At 29.8% G+C, this 22,317-nt stretch overlaps 1 protein-coding gene across 1 annotated transcript in view; it reads right to left on the bottom strand.

Moving 5' to 3' along the window:
* The window catches only part of LOC129981290 (low-density lipoprotein receptor-related protein 4-like), a 733,213-nt gene that overhangs the window by 31,508 nt on the left and 679,388 nt on the right, over positions 1-22,317 (bottom strand). The window contains exons 22-25 of the mRNA XM_056092063.1: positions 20,180-20,342; positions 16,698-16,920; positions 13,976-14,101; positions 12,141-12,318 (exon numbers count right to left, since the gene is read on the bottom strand). Coding sequence (XP_055948038.1) covers positions 12,141-12,318; positions 13,976-14,101; positions 16,698-16,920; positions 20,180-20,342 — 690 coding nt within the window. The remainder of the gene's footprint in view (positions 1-12,140; positions 12,319-13,975; positions 14,102-16,697; positions 16,921-20,179; positions 20,343-22,317) is intronic.

Here is a 22,317-nt window from a genome sequence, read left to right as displayed (position 1 = left end):
TTTAGATAATCTGTTATCATAGCGTAAATAGTAAAAATTCTGATACTATTATAACGGAAAAAGTACCAATTTCCTCTTCACATAAATCAAGTATATAAAATTATCTCAAATCAATTATCAATATTGATATGCGTTATCTATACTTTATTAAAACCTGAGACCATGCAACAAACGTTAATTATTAAAAGATAAAAATTGGGTAGAATTTATTTTTAAAAAATTGGTATGTTCAGTGAGCAAAAGGCCAGTCGTTGACAAGTCGAAATATTGGCTCCGATTACTGTCAAGATTCTGTATAATGTGACAATTTAAATAAATGCTTGGAACATTGTGAACTAATATTTAGATAATCTGTTATCATAGAGTAAATAGTAAAAATTCTGATACTATTATAACGGAAAAAGTACCAATTTCCTCTTCACATAAATCAAGTATATAAAATTATCTCAAATCAATTATCAATATTGATATGCGTTACCTATACTTTATTAAAACCTGAGACCATGCAACAAACGTTAATTATTAAAAGATAAAAATGGGGTAGAATTTATTTTTAAAAAATTGGTATGTTCAGTGAGCAAAAGGCCAGTCGTTGACAAGTCGAAATATTGGCTCCGATTACTGTCAAGATTCTGTATAATGTGACAATTTAAATAAATGCTTGGAACATTGTGAACTAATATTTAGATAATCTGTTATCATAGCGTAAATAGTAACAAAATTGGTGTCAAGCATTAGTTGTTAAATTCTGATACTATTATAACGGAAAAAGTACCATTTTCCTCTTCACATAAATCAAGTATATAAAATTATCTCAAATCAATTATCAATATTGATATGCGTTACCTATACTTTATTAAAACCTGAGACCATGCAACAAACGTTAATTATTAAAAGATAAAAATTATTAAAATTTATCGTTCTTTTGAATCTTAAAAAGAAAGAAAGATGAAGTTGTATTAAACGAATTAGAATTACTTATCATCAATATAATCTCAAATAAAATATATTGTTTGAAGAAAAAAAAAGAAGACCCCCCCCCCTTTTATCGCCGTATCTTCTAATCATACTTAAGTGGAATTTTTCTTTCATACGATCTGTTCAACTTTTTTACCGCCAATTACTTTCTTCCCTTGGCGATCTATGCAAATTTGGTTCTTAAGAAACGGATTATCATCGTAATCGGATTTGGAACTATTTTAACAATTCAAATGAGAAAAGTAAAGGGCACACCGGTTGAATGGAGATAAGAAATGGATTAATTATTCATCACATGAAAGCTAATTATAATATATTATACAGAAATACAAAAAAATATTTCTATCTATAACAAATTACTTATAATAACAGAAACTGAACAAGCAGATATTATATAACATCAAAATGGGACTCTGGTCTCACCAATCAATTAATATCATAAACTTTCATATGAGAAAATAGTAGTTTTTGATATGGAAAAAAACCCACTTTTTTGAAGATTATAGTATTATTAATCAAGAAATTTTAAGCAACAACCGCCTTCGGTGACCAGGTGCTTGCTCAATATTTGAATATCACTAATTTAGTAATATCAACCACCTTTCATTAAATCTTATTAAATTAACTAAAAGTAATTATTACACTAATTTGCCTTTGTGTACAATAACCATAGAACATTCTGATTTTTTAGCCATTCAAAAAAAAGTAGTGAAACTAAATAATGAAATCGATCCAGTTTTTAAGGTTGCAAGCTGTATTAAGACTATATTTTGAAATATCTTTCGAAACAGAAAGGCAGAGTACAGCCAGCGAAAACTGATGACGCATTTAAATGTCATTGTATAAAATCAAATTTAGTTTAGGAAAGAGTGTTATTTTTTTGTTGACACTTTTTTTGGAATGGGGGTTAGGGTTTGGCAGGTGACCATTGATGACTTATCTAGGATGCGGTTTCATATGAAATAAGACGAAACAAAATCGAACCAGTAACTGGATGAGAAAATGAGCTCATTAAATAAAATACAGGGTTATTAGGCGCAGTGTAACCTTTAAACAATTGTTTGGGTCTGTTCGGTATTGAGAAATATAAACAGTTTTAGACATGGTTTCTTTAGAGCAATAACAGCCAACAACTCCGACATTTGTAGCAATTTTTGTTCCCGAAGTGTTAATATCTTTCAAAATATTAATTTGTTACATAAGGGACTGAAGTAATAATAGAAAAAAAACTTACCATGCCAACTTATATTTTGATAACAAATGCTAATGGAATAAATCGAATTTGCCAGAACTGATAATGACAGTTCTTATATCATTTGGCTTAGACATCCATTTCAAATCAGGAATCAAATACTTATCAAAGAGAAGTGTCTTCTTTTGTCAAAGCACTGCAATAATACCATGTAAACAACCGAGGAAGAATCCGATTTAGCAAAAATATATGAAAGAAGAATACCTTCCTGTAGGAATCCTCAAATGAAAAGTAATATAAGGTTATTTTATGCTTCGAGGAAAGCCTCCGATTACAAGCCTACATAAAGCGCACATCAGAGGATCTATTTTAGAGAAATGCTAGTTAATAAAACAGCCTCAATCTTCTTTTGATTCCTAGCTAATGAAACAATTTCTTTCGATTCCTGTTCTTCGCTATAGTATACCTCTTTCTTCTATGATATTGATTGCTGAAAATTACCCTAATTAATATATTTTATAGATTTCATTGCATACAACTATGGAAAAGTATTATTTTGGCTTACTCTCCCAGGTAGAACAGCATGTTGCACAATATTTTACAATATTATATTATTCCATATTCAACAATATCATACAATATTGCAAATATTATCAAATATTATATAATATTGTATGACTGTATTGTACAATAGGTTCTTTAATCATCTATATCATATCAATGGTCTTTTTATTAACGTGATTATAATGTATTGTCATTTTAAAAATTTGTTCAGACGAACCCCAGTAGCAGATATATATCGTACAATATTGCATAATATTAGATAATATTTACAATATTGTATAATATTGTTGAATATAGAATAATATAATATTACACAATATTGTACAATATATATGTGCTTCTGGGGCTCATCTGAACAAATTTTTAAAATAATAACACATAATAATCATATTATTAAAAAGAACATTGATATGATATAGATAATATTGATTAAAGAACCAATTTTATTTTTCTAATCACGAAGAGAGAATGATGGAGAATAAATCATTTTGTTGTAGAAGTATTTATATTCAAATACAAAATCTTTTAACCACGGATGTATTTGCTTGTAGTAGGTATTACCCGTTTTTGCTTTATTCATATTGTATTTCAAATTCAAAGTATGAATGCTGCTAAAAAAACTTACAATCGTACGTTTAAATTTGAAGTATATTAAATAGATCAAGAGTTTCTCGCTTAAGAATTTCTTAAAAAAAGGAAAAGAAATAATTCAGTATGCGCTCAGGAATTCAGCGATATCCGCCAGGAATGCCAAAAATTGAATTAAGGAAAAGGAAATAACTGAACCGGAAACTTATATGGAGCGAGAGAAAATAAAGTTTTGTAAAAAATGGAAAAAGAAAAAAAGAAGGAAAATATACGTAAATATCGAAACAGATAAGTGTACCACCGACTCAAAACTTGTGCGATGAAAAACGCACAGAAAAATCATCGATTTTTTTTAGTATTATTATTTCTTTACCCCCCCACAACAGTGAACTTTCGCAGCGAATTCTTGAATAATTCAGCCTCCTCTTCCAGTTCATCTTGAGATGGAATTTAGCAATTTCAGAAAACGTAGAGAAAAATATATGTGGAACAGAAAAAAATAAAATAAAATATATAATTTAGGCTTGGATCTGTCTCCCTTCGGCTACTGCTGCTTTAGGTTGACTTAAAATTCTTTGGTAGCGTCTATATGAAACTGTAAGAGCTGCAGGGACAAAAGGAAAAAAAATCGAAAGAATGAAAGAAAATAACACCTGTCTTGTCAGATGAATGCATGTATTCGTTTTGAATGGAGTATGTCCGTGGTAGGAAAACGAATTGTCGATTCTGTTTCTTTGTCAAGATGTTGCATAATGTTATTCCGCATGTCTATAAAGAGGTCAAAGAAAATAAATCTTTCTTGTGACATTTTGTCAGTTTGGTACTCCTTCAAATTTGCTTACGAATAACGAGATATTTTTTTTTTGTTGTATTTACTCTTGAAACGACTGCTCCAACAATCGGTATAGATTTCTAGTGATATTAGATAAAGTAATATTTTGAATGAGAAGTGGTTTTTTTAGAGTCATCTGCCATTTTGTTTGACTCTTGGAATGCCATTTAGCAAAGATAAATTCTTCAGTGAAATAATAAAAAAGTATTCCTAAAGAGAGAGACAAGGCTTGACATATTCTGCTATTAGACTGTTAGTGACAAGTGACGGTGTTTTGCCGATTCTAACTTTTTATGTTATAGACTATTGCTAAAATCGAGAATTTTGTCTATTCCAACAATAATTTAATATAACAAGCCAGAAAGAAATTAAATCAAAGTTATTATGTTACGTAATAAAAGCTAATAATAGTCTTTATAAAGGGTGTCCCAAAATTGACGCAAGATTTGAATTTGCCCTCATTTGTGCAGTATTGTGTTGGCAATCTTATTAAAAAACAGCTGACAGTTTAGGGTTAGTAAAAATGAAGCGTTACACGATAGAATAACGTGTTTTCATTGTTGAATAATATTTCAAAAATAATGAAGGTATGGCGGCCAAAGTTCGAAAAATTGAGAATTGGTCTCCTAGATCGTGTGATTTAACACCATTGGTTTTCTTGATACGGAATTATTTAAAGTCGAATATCTATACCAACAAGCCTACAACACGCACGCATAACAACGAAATTCCGTTACATTTATACAAAAGGATGCGCTTGTGTCAGAAAAGCCGTGAAAGCCGTTTTCCCTGCGTGTTATTCCATACATAGCCCACCCGTGTACTTTACGATTCAATAAAAATTTAAAGGGGAAAAAACTGTTTTATTTATTTAATTCAAATCCTGTGTTAACACGTTGTTCTGACATGAAACGCTATATTTTTAGTAACCCAAAACTATCAACTGTCAAGTGGTATTTTTAAATAGGGTTGCCAACACTTTACTGTACAAATGGTGGCAAATTCAAATCTTGCATTAATTTTGGGACATTCCTTGTATAGTGGGGCTTGATAATAACTTCTAATTAATTCGAAGTTAAAGCTTAAGTTGAAACATATATAAAGAATAGAATTATTCTAGTAAATTAAGAAGTTTCTTCTAGAGTGGGTTTTACGAAGTTTTAATAGAATGGACTTTGCCATAAAGACTATGCAGTGAGACCAAATGAAGGATTGATGTTAAAAATGAAAATGTAATTCCATCATGAGAAAATGCATCGTGCCTATTCTCTAATTTTATTATAATAATACATTCACTCTTATTCTGGTTATAGGGGCAATGCCCTAAGGATTTACAAATTTAAATAATCTTGATCTTCTCATTCCTAAGATCATTAGAATTCAGTACCTCAGAACTCAGTAATGCCCTAGTTTCTCTTTCAAAGATAAGAAAACACCCCTACCTTTTCACACACACACACACACACACACACACACACACACACACACACACACACACACACACACACACACACACACACACACACACACACACACACACACACACACACACACACACACACACACACACACACACACACACACACACACACACACACACACACACACACACACACACACACACACACACACACACACACACACACACACACACACACACACACACACACACACACACACACACACACACACACACACACACACACACACACACACACACACACACACACACACACACACACACACACACACACACACACACACACACACACACACACACACACACACACACACACACACACACACACACACACACACACACACACACACACACACACACACACACACACACACACACACACACACACACACACACACACACACACACACACACACACACACACACACACACACACACACACACACACACACACACACACACACACACACACACACACACACACACACACACACACACACACACACACACACACACACACACACACACACACACACAAAACGAAATGCATCCCGTCTTTTTAAAAAGTTTGATTGATTCCAGTATCCTTTAAGAGTTCCCAGAAATCATCCTAATCCATAAAACTCATATGGGCAAGTGCTTTCTAACGAAAATTCACTTCCGAAGTTATTTAAATCAGTTATATTTAAAGAAAAGCGAATAAAATCCCACAGTGATATGGAGGCGTCTCCGGCGACCATCGTAGTGTCGTTGAACTGGTGTTTGAGATCTTTTAATATTGATAGAGTTAATACAGGGGATCACAGAACTTGGATCGATAATAACGCAGTACTTAAAAATACGTGATACTACGTTCATATTTAAATATTATCCAAATGAATTAGGTCATTTGAATTTTCCATTGAATAAGAATTGAATTGTTACATGACTAACTGTTCTGAAGTGATTTTTATCCAGTTCAAGCGAGTGTGCGTGAAAGACGATCACAACTCTTTGGAACTCCATTTTGCGAGGAAAACATTTCGATTGTCGACACTTGTCTAAGTATTCGAATTTTATAATTAGTTAGATAAATCTGTGGTGGTAACGTCATAAGCCAGATAACAACCTCCGGAATGGAGTGTACACTTTTGTCTAGTGGCTTTGTTACTCGGCTCTGAGCCCTAAGGTTGCGAATTCGAACCTTTCAAAGCTTACACATTGGTGACCCTGGTTCTAAACAATCGCATCCGTCGTTCAGCTGTCGTGGCTCCATCTACCGTGGCACACGCTCGCCGTCGCCTACCATAACGCTTGGCGCGATAACAACGTTCGTCAGCCGCCTTAATGCCTGGCTCGATAATCACTTTCGTCGGTCGCCATAATGCCTGGCGCGATAAGCTCCACCGACTCACTTGTGAGGAAGTATTGTGGTGGTAACTTCATAAGCCAGATAACCACGCCCGAAAAGTAGTGTACATTTTTGTCTAGTGGCTTTTTTACTGGGGTATGAACCCTAACGCTGCGAGTTCGAACCTGAACTTACACAAATTTTTTACCGAGATTTTTCAAATAATCAAGTAAGCTTGCGGTGAAGCAGCTATATATCAAAAGCAACAATGCGTTTATAAGAGAAATTTAACTATTCAAAAATAATCGCAGAGTATAAAGGGAGTCAACTTAATGAGCCACTTTGCACAGCCAGTTAGAAACCGAAGAAAAAGGGTTAACGGAATAAATGAATGCAAATAATAGTTAGAAATATTTACAAGTAATAGCTACAGGGTTTTCTGTGCACTTAAAAGTTTAACAAAAACTGTTAAAAATCACGAATTAAAGAAGATAAATACCAAATTATTATACATTTCCATTATTTTGTTGTAAAATAGAGCCTTCACAATTCTCTTTCCTCACACCTTATGACTAAAACTGTTTCAACTTCAATTTTTGACTTAGCAGTTGTATTTTCTTGCGAATTAAGACAAAAAAAAAAAAAAAAAAAAAAAAAAAAAAAAACTCTTGGATGTGGTTTTAAGGTGGTTTTACATTTTATAAATAAGAGCAAAGTGATGTGATGTTTCAAAGCATAAAAATGTTATACTTCAAAAACCTTAGGGATAAAATTTTAGGAATAAATTATCTCATATATCTCAATAAAATCCTTATGGCGAAGTATGCAATAACTTAAGATTCAAGATATCGAATGAATAGATAAAGGCTTTGAATTTATTTATCCCAACATGAAAAATGCTTTTTTATTATGCAAATAAAAAAGTTTGAGGATTCTTAAAGAAACAAAAATGCTTGGATTAGTTAAGTATTCTATAAAAATCCTAAGTATCTGGAAGTTGATGGAAAAAAAACGAATCCTAAAAGGATTAACATTTTTAAAAACATTTTTGGTAAAAGTATACAAAATAGCTATTTGTATTGTTCATCAAATTTTAGAAAATAAGATTCTAAAGTAAGAAAGATTTATTTTTTTGCCACTAATAATAATTAAATAATTAAATTTAAAACAATAAAACTATTTTCATTATAATTCTGGGCATTATATACTGAATGAAAGCATTTATTTTGTAGAATAATTTAAATTATGAAAGTTAAAAGTTGGATAATTGCTTGATTGGAAAGGAAATCATAGAACAGCCTAATATCTCATTCTACCTTTTATCGATAAAGCTTCCTATTAGACACTAACGACTTTTAGACTTTTTACTTCCATTAAAAATTTTGTCATCTTTTATTATTTTTTTTAAAATTTTTACAGTAATTCAGCTTCATTATATGATTCTCTCAAAGGTCATTTCGGTTATGTTCAAAAAATAAAATTGAGAAAATTGTTTTTCCTACATTATAAACTATTAATTGATGCATCATAATTTTTCTGAAACAAATCAACAAATAAATTCCTTAATTTGATTAGATTTGATGGTGTTTTCATGGTACAAGGACAAACACTGGTTAAGCGGGGCCCAAATAAATGCTTTAAAAATTAAAAAGAATATTATTTCCCTTGAAATTTACAAAAATCAGAAAATATCTAACAATGAATTGAATCACAAAGACATCTGATCGATTCATTTAATGAAGTATTTGACATAAAAATATCTTAATTATGGTATAACTATCATATCTTATTAGTAATTTATATTAATTGCAATGTGTTTTGCAAAGGTTTCTGGATATAAAAAAATTAAAAATTAAAATTAAGAACTAGGTAGCATATTCCACTTCCAGATATTGGAGCAAATATTTCAACCAGGAGAATTTATCTCCACCATTTTTAACTGCATCATCTATCTTGGACTGTTTAAATTCATATGAAATGATAGAAAAATAATAATTGTAAAATCATAATCAATTTCACTGAGACTTTGAATTTTCAGTCGATTTTAGCATGACGTTGAAGTCATCAAAAACATTCAATCTTAGAAGAAATCATTTCTGCAATTAATAATTGATGACATTTTAGAGTATTTATATAGATCCCATAAAATATTTATAGTAGTAAATTCTCAGTTCGCAATACAATCTAATGTTTTCAATAACCCTTTGCAGCAAATGTCAGAAAGTAATCAAAATGAAAATGTCAGAAATAAGTAAAAAAGTAATTACAGACAAAAAAAAATCGTCTAAGAGTTGCGGTTGAATGCGTTTTGGCGCCAAATAGTCGCCCAATGGGTAAGATTTCTACAGCCTCTACATTTCATTTTATCAGAATATATATATATTACGAAAATAGGTAAAGAACGTTGATTAAGATCAAATGAAATATTGCGTTTATTACGATTTTAGGCAAAAAAATGATAATAATTTATTTTGGAAAAAAATTAAGTTAATTTTATACAGAGATATTATTTAATTCATTTTGAATAATATCTCAAAAGTCTCAAAAAATTCTACTATGCATCCCCCCCCCCTCTTTTTTGAAAGTATCTGTCTGAATATGTGGAAGTGGAATTGGTGATGGTGGATATGTGGAAGTGGATATAAATATGTGGCAGAATATGTGAAAGTAGATTCTGTATCTTAACAATATCTGCGAAAGATTGTAAAGATAATTTTAAATTCGAAATAAACTATGTATTTTTAATTCACTTGAATAAGCGCCCAGTTTGAAAATCCCAAGTATTTTCTCAACTGAAAGAAGAATTTCGTATTTCAAGAGAAAAAAATATGAATTGAAACAGAATGTTTTCTTACATTTTCCGAAATTATACGACGTCAAAAAATTCATATCTAAAAGTGAAGAGCTGAATGCATGTAGGGTATTAAAATCTGCTTAAGATGAATACCAAAGTTTTATAGTTTGCATCAGAAATATGCAATTTTTTGAAAAATTAATTTTTTTTTTCAATTTTTAAAGAAATATTTTTTTTTGAAAGTTGACTCATATAATCGAAAAAGTTTTTTTTTTTTAAATTATACGGAAAAAATGTTTAATATGTAGATACATGTATGCATGTACCAAACCAGGAACACTGTGAAGAAAGGAATTCCAGATAATTCGCGCCATTTTTATTGACAAATGTTGAAATTCATGCGGATCACAACAAAATATCTTCTATGAAGCTTCTAAATCTAACTATTATAGCTAAAATGGTTAAAAATTCAGTTTCTTTTTTATTCAGTTAGAATTCAGAATTTTTTTTTTTTTTATTAACATGAAAATTTTGCAACTGGCACATAATTAATTCTTTTCGTAACCTTTGAGCTCACATATAAAATAAATTATTGAATTATTGAATTAAATTATCGTCTTTATATAGCAATAAATTTCATTTTTTCAAAAATCCCATTTTTATAAGGGAGAAAAAAAAAGCCGAGTCAAAACCAAAAACCATGTCAAGTAATGTAAGCTGTAAATGATCTAACATATATATTAAGAGAACAAAATTCTACATGCGATCGATAATTGTACTTCTTGCAGACTGTGTCAATTCCTTCTAAAATGAAATGTAAATATTCTTGGTACTAGAGAAACATAAATCAGAACTTCATAATTAAGTGATTAACAAAGAAATACACAGCTCAAGTGCTTACTTAAGCATAAAGCATCTTGATGTATCGAATAGTAATCATACAAGAACCAGAAATGATATTAAATTACAATCAATATCAGGAATTGTACTTCTTGCAGACTGTGTCAATTCCTTCTAAAATGAAATGTAAATATTCTTGGTACTAGAGAAACATAAATCAGAACTTCATAATTAAGTGATTAACAAAGAAATACACAGCTCAAGTGCTTACTTAAGCATAAAGCATCTTGATGTATCGAATAGTAATCATACAAGAACCAGAAATGATATTAAATTACAATCAATATCAGGAAAGAAGTTGTAAATACTCTTGGGTCAAATTTTAAAAGCATGGATTAGTAAAAGAAAAATACTTGACCTAAGATTATTTTTTATAGTAATTCTGGTATTTTTGCTTTATTCGTATTTGTTTTTGAACATCAGTTAATATCAATAACAGGTAATCAAAAAAAAAATAATTAATTCCAGTTAAATTAAGTAAATAAAAACATTTCGATTATCAGCCAGAAATGAAGAATCGTGTATTATAATCAGAATTATCGTTACAAAATTAAAGATGCTAGTCATAAACTTTATTATTACGCCAGAAATGAAGAAGAATAGTGTATTATAATCAAAATTATCTTTACAAAATAATAGATACAAGTCAAACTTTTGCTATCGGTTTTTAATTGAGGAATAGTTATAAATATTCGCATTTCAAGTTAATTCGATGAAACAATTATATTTATAGAAATACATTATATATAAGTATTATAAAAACATACCCGCAAACTACAGTGTATCATATTTTTGTTCAAATGGAAAATATATAAACAAACATAAAATAAAAGAATGCTTAAAATTCCTTTTAGACACATAAGCTTTATATTCACATATTTATTCTATTATTTTTCAGTTATATTATGTTTATTTTATTAAATCAATTCTTATTAATTCCCAAACAATACTTTATATAAAAAAAAAGAAAGGATATCGATTTCTAGAGTTAATCTTCAGGTCATACGGGCCGAAATTTTACATCCGCATTACAAATGCGAACAGAATAGCAGAACCGAATGATCCAAACGTACTTGACTTTGGATAAAACAGAAGGAGAAGGAAATTCTTTAGAAAGATGAGATAACTGAAAAAAAAACTCTGAATAGCAGATCTGAATAAAGTTTTCTGAATAGAAATATCAAGATTAAAAAATGGAAACTAATATTTTTCTCTGTGGTGTATCAACAAACAACGAAGAAGACTTTAAGATTCTACTAACAACGAAGTTTTGTCTTCTCTGAATACATTAATACTTGTGGATTTATTTTACATTTTAAGTCAATTACAACGAGGAAACAAACGATATTTTTCTAACAGCCAAAACATCTTTCTGACTGTTGGCTTTGGAAACAATCGTCTGAATCTATTTAATTTACATATGAAAACGACTTATACGATTATTCAATAGACTGAAAATAAAATATCTTTCTTAAAACTTACCGAATAACATCCAATTTCACATCCGAGTAGTATATTTCCTTCTCTTGGTAGTCAAAATCTACAGCAACTGTGTTATAAGTATCTGGAACTGGAAGTATGACATCCATATTTTCCGTAGTGTCCAAAGATATACGCCGTACGCTTTCTCTATTGGCAAACAATAGAAATGTTGACGGAGCTGTTACGTAGAAAACAAAATATTATTAGAGGATTTGGTATCAAAGTAATGGATTAATTTGATAAAAATTCATATGGTAAGATATAAACAACGTTTAAGAAAATAAATTGAGCAAAATTCAATTAATTAAGAAATTTTCATTTATTTCTAATACATTTTTTCTAATATTCAACAAATTTATCTATCTCATTCTTCGAAACTTTCATTAACATTTTTAACATGTGTACAGAAAATTGATTGATCATAACGTCTTTGAGATATTTTTAGTTGCGACAAAACAAATTTTTAATATTATAAATTAGATATACTCCCGATTTAAATAAATTTAACATTATACCAACAATTTTGGTAGAATCAACAATATTTAATTTCGTAAAGCCAATACTCATAAATTTTTGGAAACTCAACTAATATATTAAATGTAATTAAGTAAAGGTAGATAAAATGCTTGATTCTACATTCGTTTGAGCTTATTACAGTATATTATTACATAGCTATTAAAAACTATTTTAACTTATTATTTCTAACAGTATTTTTAAATTCCGTTATTTTTTCCATAATACTTTATCAATTTAAAACCTTTGAGATTTATTGGGACCATAAAATTCACTTCAGTGAATTTCATGCTTCAATTTTTGGATGGCAGTATAAGATAATTTCTCATTAGAAGCTTGCCAGAAACAAATATGTTACATAAGACCAAGGTGAATGTTTAGATAATTCAAAATCGTTCTTATATTTGTATGTATAAGATACTTGATTGTTTTGTTCCTAAGTTTTTTTTTCTCCATTTTTTTCTGTTTTTTTTTATATTTTATACTATGCACAGAATTATTTGCTAAAATTAATGCAACTTTTAATTTTAACGTTTTATATTTTATATTGTCATTAACATTTGAAATATAACCAAATAATGTATTATTATAACAAATATAGTACTTCCATAAAGTGATGTCAAAACTTCGAAGTTCCAAATTATTTTCCACATAATTAATGACTTTAGAGGAAATTGTGGCGTAGTGTTTTTATCCAAGCATTTGAATTAAATATTTAAAAAAAAATTAGAACAAAAAATTTTAAGAAATTCAGTGAATGGAGGATTGACATTAAATAATTTCTTATTGCTTCACAAACAATTTTACATATTAAAATCACTTCTCTGTTATTTTTAAAATATTAACTTCAATAAAGTTTCAACATATTTTCCATTATTTAAAAATATAATATTGGAATAAAATCTGATTTGTATACATTGGATGAATGGTTAATTTATTTTATTTCACAATCTTATTGCAAACCTACATCCAGAAAATTCGTTTCATTACAGATCTTAAATTCCCTTTAATGATATTATCACAGTATAAATCCCATTCATTATATTCCGAAAATGAGTTCATGAAGTCACTTTGTAAATCACCTTTAAAATGCTATTCCAGTCTCGGTAAATTTACACTGTCTTGGAACATTATTATGCAAAATTAACAGAAACGATTCTCTAAAAGGAGCGAATGAAATCCTGTTACACCATGTCAGAAGATTATTAATGAATCTTCTTGTGAAATATTAATTATGTTTAATGGGTGGTCGTAATCGGGGCATATTAGGAAGACAAATTTAATGAGGAGGGGAAAATTAAATTAACTTTAAATCACTTTACCTTCTTCACAAGCGTTGTTGTTGTCTTGCAGTTTGATTCCCGTTGGGCATGCGCAAGAGTAACCTAAGGAGGTTCTCAGACACAAGTGACTGCAGCCTCCATTGTGACCTGCGCATTTGTTTTCCCCTGGAATATTGATATTAATAAATTATTGCTGCCATTCATATTTCAAGAATGGTAAGAGAATGTTGAAAATTAAACTGATTCGATTCAGATGTACAGAATTTTATTTAACAAGTGGAATCGTAGGGTGATACTAATACGGTGACTACCCTATCAGCACCAATTCTCAACATTATTGTTACGATGTCTCCAAATATTGTCCATCATATAGAATATCAAACAACCATCTGCAGATATCGTACTTTATCTTATTCCAATAGGATTATAATAATGTAGAATAATTAATGGATAAAAAAATTAAACTGATTCGATTCAGATTTACAGAATTTTATTTAACAAGTGGAATCGTAGGGTGATACTAATACGGTGACTACCCTATCAGCACCAATTCTCAACATTATTGTTACGATGTCTCCAAATATTGTCCATCATATAGAATATCAAACAACCGTCTGCAGATATCGTACTTTATCTTATTCCAATAGGATTATAATAATGTAGAATAATTAATGGATAAAAAAATTAAACTGATTCGATTCAGATTTACAGAATTTTATTTAACAAGTGGAATCGTAGGGTGATACTAATACGGTGACTACCCTATCAGCACCAATTCTCAACATTATTGTTACGATGTCTCCAAATATTGTCCATCATATAGAATATCAAACAACCATCTGCAGATATCGTACTTTATCTTATTCCAATAGGATTATAATAATGTAGAATAATTAATGGATAAAAAAATTAAACTGATTCGATTCAGATTTACAGAATTTTATTTAACAAGTGGAATCGTAGGGTGATACTAATACGGTGACTACCCTATCAGCACCAATTCTCAACATTATTGTTACGATGTCTCCAAATATTGTCCATCATATAGAATATCAAACAATCTGGAGATATCGTATTTTATCTTATTTCGATAGGATTATAATTATATAGAATAATTAATGGATAAAAAATTAAACTGATTCGATTCAGACAAAGAATTTTATATAAAAAGCGGAATATTTGGGTGATATTGATATGGTGACTACCCTATTAGCACTAAATTCCCAACATATTATTACGAAGTTTCCAAATATTGTCTATTGTAGAATGGCGAACAACAATCTGGAGATACCCTACTTTATCTTATGGAGATAAGATAATAATTTTATCGGTAAAAGGTATAAACAGAAAAGCTTTGAAATTCTATAACTGCCAATGGTAAAAAAATTTGGTATCTCTTATTGTGTACAGACAGACGACCATTTCGCCACCACTGAATGATGTTATATTGACAGATTTGGTTGTGGACAGCTATGGTCTCTATAATAATCCATCCATATCACTAGCCCATTCTCCGAACTGTCTTCCCTTTCAAGGAAATTGCTCCCTAGCCACAAAGTGATTAATATTTAACCTATTTCCTCATCTTATATACATTTATCACCCTGTTTAACAAGGAGCAGGTAACGATTTTCAGAAAATCTTCTCAAAACTCCCTATATTTCTAAAATTTTCGTTCCACAACAAAATAAAGGCAAATACTTTAACATTTTAAATATTTGGGATAAGACTGTCAATTTCTATCACCATGTATTTAGGAGTTTTAAGATTTTCTGGCACCTTTAGTAATGTGCTTAAGTCATTTTTTTTTCAAGTATTAGATTATTTTTTTTAATTCCGATATTTCTGTAACGTTCGGCACATTTATAATTTCCGTGTTCGAGAGTTTGTATAAAGGGCAGCTAAAAATTCTAAACCTAGATAAATGTGCAGGAATACCGCCAGTTATATGAATTATTTCGGGATCTTTAGAATTTTATAACTTTCAAGCAACATTATGGAAATATTTCGGCAGCCATCATAATTTCTCATAACCTCCCGTTTTAACGCAACACTAGGGCTATTTAGGGATGGATCTCGTACTCTTGAACCGCGGTCAGATGACGAGAACGACACCTGAGCTGGCACCACTCTCTCCACAACACACCACACCAGCGGGAGGACGTTTGGTCCGGACATGTAACGTGCACCAGACCCACTTACACGACGGTTCTTCGGTGGAATCGGGTCTCGAACCTGAAACCCTTCGGTGACGAAGCCGAGGCATTAAAACCAGGCCCCAGCGGCCCCATCATAATTTCGAACCATAATCAAAAGGCAAATATGCACCTCATCGTTCGATACTTACACGCTACTCTAGTGAACACTATTAAAGTTGCGAAGTCTGATTTAATGATTTAGCTTACTTCAGACAAATATACACAATGCCTTGGTGGAGTCCTCTTTTGTAAAATTCTTACAAAAGTGAAACATTAAACTGTTTTTGCCTCTAAAATTCAAAATCAAGAAAATAATGCTTTTTGAAACATTATTTCAAAGTTTATTTGTCTGTGTTTATTCACACTCCTTCTATACAGTAGTAGTTAACTGTAATTTGATGATAATTATTTATAGCTAATTAATTATCATCAAATTATTATTTTTATTTTAGCAATCAAAATTTGTTTAATCAAATACTAATTTTTTAGTAAAATGATATCATTTTAGTCGTTTATGATATTAATATTAATATTGTAAGTCTTGTTTATATAAATGATCGTACCTGTATCATTCAACTGAATATAATGCATATCCATTAAATTCGGTAGATTTGCGCAGACATTCTCCATATTGCGCCCCGTGTGTTTGTTGACTCGAAGAATGGACCTCTCTGACCAATCTGTCCAATAGATATGTCGACTCGTCACGGCGATTCCATAAGGATGTGGAACGTCACTGACCAGGACTCTGCGATGTTGACCGTCCAAGTTGCAAGCTTCTATCACCTGTGGAGCAATTTAAACGTGGTTTCAATACTAGATTGCTCAGAATTTAGAAATCCACATTTTTTTTTCGCAATTTTTTTTCTTGGATGGGAGAAACATCAAATTATTTTTTGTTTAGCATAAACAGCATTTCAACCCAGAATCAAATTTTGATTTTGTAAATGATAATTATTTGATTAATTTAATTTAAATGTTATAATCTTCTTCCTTTTTTGTGTACTTTATTTAAAGATGGGATACTTATGAAAACACAGTGTTTTATATTTTATTTATTTCAGGCTGAAATAGTTCGAAGAAAAAAAAATGATTTAGCCTTATAATGATAATTTGGCCAGTTTCAGGTAATCAAATGCTTATCATTCAATGATAAGGTAATTCATTTTTTGTTAAATTAAATAATGGAATGATTATTTTTTATTATTATTTCAGTTATTCGATGCAGACTTATCTAGAGTCAATTTAAATTAAGGATCTGATTCGAAAAACTACAAGAAGATATTTTTCTAATGTTCAGTTTTATATTTTTAAAGCGATTTCAAAGGATTAATTGCATTTTAATTTCAGTGAAAAGCTTAAAGGAAATGATACATTCTCAGCCGATAGGACCTCGTTTATATTTGAATTACATATGACAGAAAATATTTTCCAAGTTGAAATTATATCTGATAAAAATATGGCATACATAAAAAAATGTATTATTTTCATTTTAAATCTGAATAAAAAATACTTTTTTTTCTTAAAACATATATTGTTATAAGCAAATCGAAATTGCGCGGAGATGAAATAACTGGTAAGTTCATAAACACAAAATGCTACGATTACGTAAAATAATATTGAATAAAATTACCTCCAAAATAGCACTAAACATCAATAACGATTAAAATTCCTTTTGTAATCCCATTTTTATTTTTAAAAACAATTACAATATAAGTTTTAACCATTGAATGTACTAGGAAATTCGAAAATTACGTCATATTTATTCCCTATAAATATCATCTTGAAAAAAGGAAAAAAAAATACCTGTTCAGAATAAAGGAAAAAAAAATAGATTTAATAGATGTGTAATATTTATAAACATTATATTAGCAGTAAATTTATATCTATTATATTTATATTTATATTATTAGCAGCTTATTTATTGAAAAAAAAAGAATTTAATGCTTTTCAGATTGAAAATATTTATGAAAAAATAAATAATGCATTTAATTATGCGAACTCCTGTTATTAATTTAATTTTTAGAGTTTTTCGAATTTAATTCTATGAACATTATATAAACTTAGAACAAGTGAAATGTTCTCTGTTTTTATAATGAAAGAAATAAAAAATAGAAAATGTTTGATAGTACAAAATGACATATATCACTTAAAATTTTGGATATTCTTGATTTAAATGAAATATATCGAATTATAGTCCATTTAAAGTGTCTAATTTTCGGAATAATTAATTTTTTCTACCAAGAAAATATTAATTAGGTAAAATAAAAATACAAATTATTAGCACGCATCAACTTTAAGGAATTTTCAACTAATGGTATATTTTTAAAAATTCCTTACAGTCTGAACTACTCAAATTCAATTTGCAGAAAACGTTTTTGCTTTTAGTTGAAAAAAATTTGTTCCTGAGAGTCACCGAATATTACAGGAAGCATTTGGTGTTCGCAGCAAATCAAATTATTGCTAAATTTAGGGTAAAACATAATTACTGGAATTTAGCTTTCAGTACCAGAATTTGTCGAAAAGTGAACAAAATATCCATATAGTATATTACATTTTTTTCCAAGGGTATACATAATGCATCAAGCTTTGCTTTTTTCCTTACAATTAAAGCGAAATGCTGCAAGAAGCTTATGGGGATCGCATTGTGTTATAGAGTTGCTAACATCATGCCAAAATACAATTATGTTACTTTCGCATATGTTACTTTGATCAAAAGTAAGATATATAAGAAAATGCGTCGTATTTTGTGCTTATTAAACACAATTTGAGCGAGCTTTGCTTTTTTATCGGTATTCAAGAAAAGTAATACTGAAAGTCAACGAGTACTGCAGGAAGCTTATAGAGATCGTATCTTGTGATATTGTTGCTAAATTCATGCCTTATTCATTCATATGGCTTCTTTCAATATGTGCTATTTTCACTGAAAGTAAAAATCATATTTTGTAGGATTGAAGTGTCCCATTTTGTGCCAAAAACACAATTCTTTGACAGCTTTGCATTTTTTCTTACAATTGAAGGAGAATTGTTGTTGGAAACAAATGAACGCTGTCTATGATGATATTTTGTTGATGTCAGAATGGGATTACTGATTTCGAGCTTGTAGATTAGGCAAATTTACCTTAGAAAAAAAAGGAATGCCAGAAAAGGAAGACGAAAATGATTGAAGAGGAAGAACTATTTGGGAAATGCTACCAATTATTTATGCAAGTGCGTTGAACATTAAAGCAGAAATGGCCAAATTGGAAGAAAAATCACGTCAAGGTGTTTTTCTATCGTGTCAACGTTAATCATCATTTTCCAAAACTACCTGAGGAAATATTTGAGGCTTTTAACTGAGTTGTCCTGTCGCAATCAGCCGTATTCTCTAGATATATCCTTTCTCCTTCATGTTACAAATTTTGATCAATGATTATTACTTGTCTTTCAGTGCTTTCATTCAAAATAAAAAAAATAACTGTATTAAATTTTAGATAGCTTTTAATGAATTCTTTCAAAGTGGAACATACAAACCAGAACCGCAAAGGGGGGGGTTGTAATTGTAAATGGACAATGCTTTGAATGAATCAGGAATTCACCATAAAAAAGTATTTATATCAAAAATTCTTTCAAACTTCCTGCACTCTCTTAAAGTGAAATTAAAAGCTTAGTAAAAGAATACAAATTTAATGATAGTACTTTAAGTAACAGCGACTGAATCAAAAATCTATTTAGATTTTCATTTGAGGTCAAAAAGTATAAGTGTTTTGACTTGATGTGATACTTTTCAAACAACAATACTTTTAAACCTAAAACTTAGATTCAAGGCGTATTTTTTAAAAATATATAATGGAAAGGTATCGAAACTTCAAAAGTATATAACTATACATTACAAACTAATACAAAAATATTTTATAACTAAATGACAAAATTTGTTTTGGATAGTTGACTATTGATTAAATTGTATGAGCTTATGTTCTAAAAATTTGAAAAAGTTTACGTGATATTTTGAAAATGATTGACACGTACACTATTTATAGAAAAGTTTTCAGAAAAAAATACGTACATGCCTCCTTGCATCTGCCCACACCAACTGTGCGTTTTCTTTGTCAATTGTCAGTCCGTTCGGCCATCCTAAAGCATCTGAGATGATTGTAATTCTCTTTCCTCCGTCCATCTCAGATCTTTCAATACGAGGTTTATTGCCCCAATCTGTCCAATACATATACCTAATAAAGAAATAGGAAAAATGTTAACGCCCATTTTTGGGGGAGGTGAAATAAAGTTTCTAGAAAACATAAGAATTGTGATGGTATCTCATTGAGTGGTATTATCTAAGCTTGAATACTAATTGTGTGTGTGTGTATGTGTGTGTGTGTGCGCGCGCGCGTGCGTGCGTGCGTGAACATATTTTAGCAGAGGCATGCCCGAGAAAAAGAAACTTCTATAATTTTAAAACTTGATTTATTTCGTGACGAGAGGTCTATTATATACAAGGAAGAAGCGATGAGATACTCAGTCTACATCATGACACAAGAGCAGAAGATAACAAAATTTTCTCTTCAGTGGTTTTTAAAATGAAATTTTGGTAGGGATTTCTTTAACACATGTCGATTTAGGATAAAGAAATTTAGATATTTTTAAAAGAATGTTAGAAATATTAAGGACTTTTATTCCTTCAGTCGGAGTATGAAAACCAGTGGGTTTCAGGAGTTTTATAGAGCGCATGTGGAATTAATTAAATAAATAAAAATGGAATTGGATCAAGAAATAAGGAACCATTTTAGAAAGAAATTAATATTAGCTAAATGAAGATAAAAATTAGGAAATTAATTAGGATATAAATTAGATTAAGAGATATAATGATATATTTTATTATTAATATAGTGTTCTGTTGTTCATAATTAGACTTTTTTCACTTTCATCATAAAATATATATCCATATACTGTATACCATATAATATATATATCCATACCAAATTTGGGAGCATATCCTAAAACATCGCCCAATATTTTAAAATACGTACAAATTGGTAGTTATTCATTTCTGAAATATTATAAGGAAAGAAAACACATTATATTCTTTCAAAAGAATGTAAGTAAAACGTTATAAACTTTATTCATAAAAAAAATCTTTTCCATCGTATATTGCCCAAGTGACTTTAAAAAAAGTAAATGTTGCATAACCATAATGTTGGAAACGTATTGAATAATGTGGCCTTAAATGTGTTTTAAAATTTAATCATATATTTTGAAACACATTCAAACACTTAGCTTAATGGACCATGATATAGTCAACAGTTAAGAAAGTATTTCGTAAAACGAAATAAAAGAAATAAATTTTTGTAGGAAATAAATGGAATAATATAAGAGTTATGTCTTATAATTCTTTTTCCTTCTTTTTTTTCCCGCGTAAGCTAAGCCTAACCGTCAGCAAAAAGACAGATAAATATTGTTTATGCTTCTTTATTTATTGCTGCGAGCATGGTAGATAAGTCTTCTGGGTGTTGTTATTTCGCTTGACAAGTGAATTTGTTGTGATTGATGAATAGTGTTATGAAAGTAACTGATTGTCTCTTATAAGTAAGAGTAATTTATCAAGAGGAAATGCACATACTCTAGCTTACAAGTTTTTTTATACGTTATACTGGAGAAGTATTATTTCATGTAGAAAAAGATTATGACAGTTTAGTATTTCGGTGTCTAGGACTATATTATTATGTAGTAATAGTTTATGACTTCTAAAACTTCTTATTCCGAGAATTTTATGCATATTTGAAATGGAATTGTAGTTTTGGTAATTGTATTTTTTTAATTAATTTTTCCAACAAATTTCTTGTATTTATATTTCTATAAGAATTTTAACTTTGAATTTCAAATGTTGTCAATTTAAAAAAAAGGAATTTTGAAGTGAATAAAAATATCATAACTTGCACTAGAGATATTAAAATTCTGTTACTATTTCAGATATTTCATTGATGATGATGATGATGTCGTGTCCGCGTAACCACGGAAGTGGGTTGCAGTAGCTTCTGAGGGTAAAGACCCCTGAGCACCCGAGGGCAGAAGTCTGACTTCTAGCTCTTATGAAGATGAAAATCACACATTCGCTTTGCACAGCCCCTTTTTACAGGGGGGCACATTCACACACCTCTCCGATAGAACACAGATGAAGAATAACCATGCCCGAACCGGGATTCGAAA

Source organism: Argiope bruennichi, chromosome 8, assembly GCF_947563725.1.
Source record: "Argiope bruennichi chromosome 8, qqArgBrue1.1, whole genome shotgun sequence".
Taxonomy (NCBI): Eukaryota; Metazoa; Arthropoda; class Arachnida; order Araneae; family Araneidae; genus Argiope; species Argiope bruennichi.
This window is presented reverse-complemented; position numbering and strand designations above follow the sequence as displayed.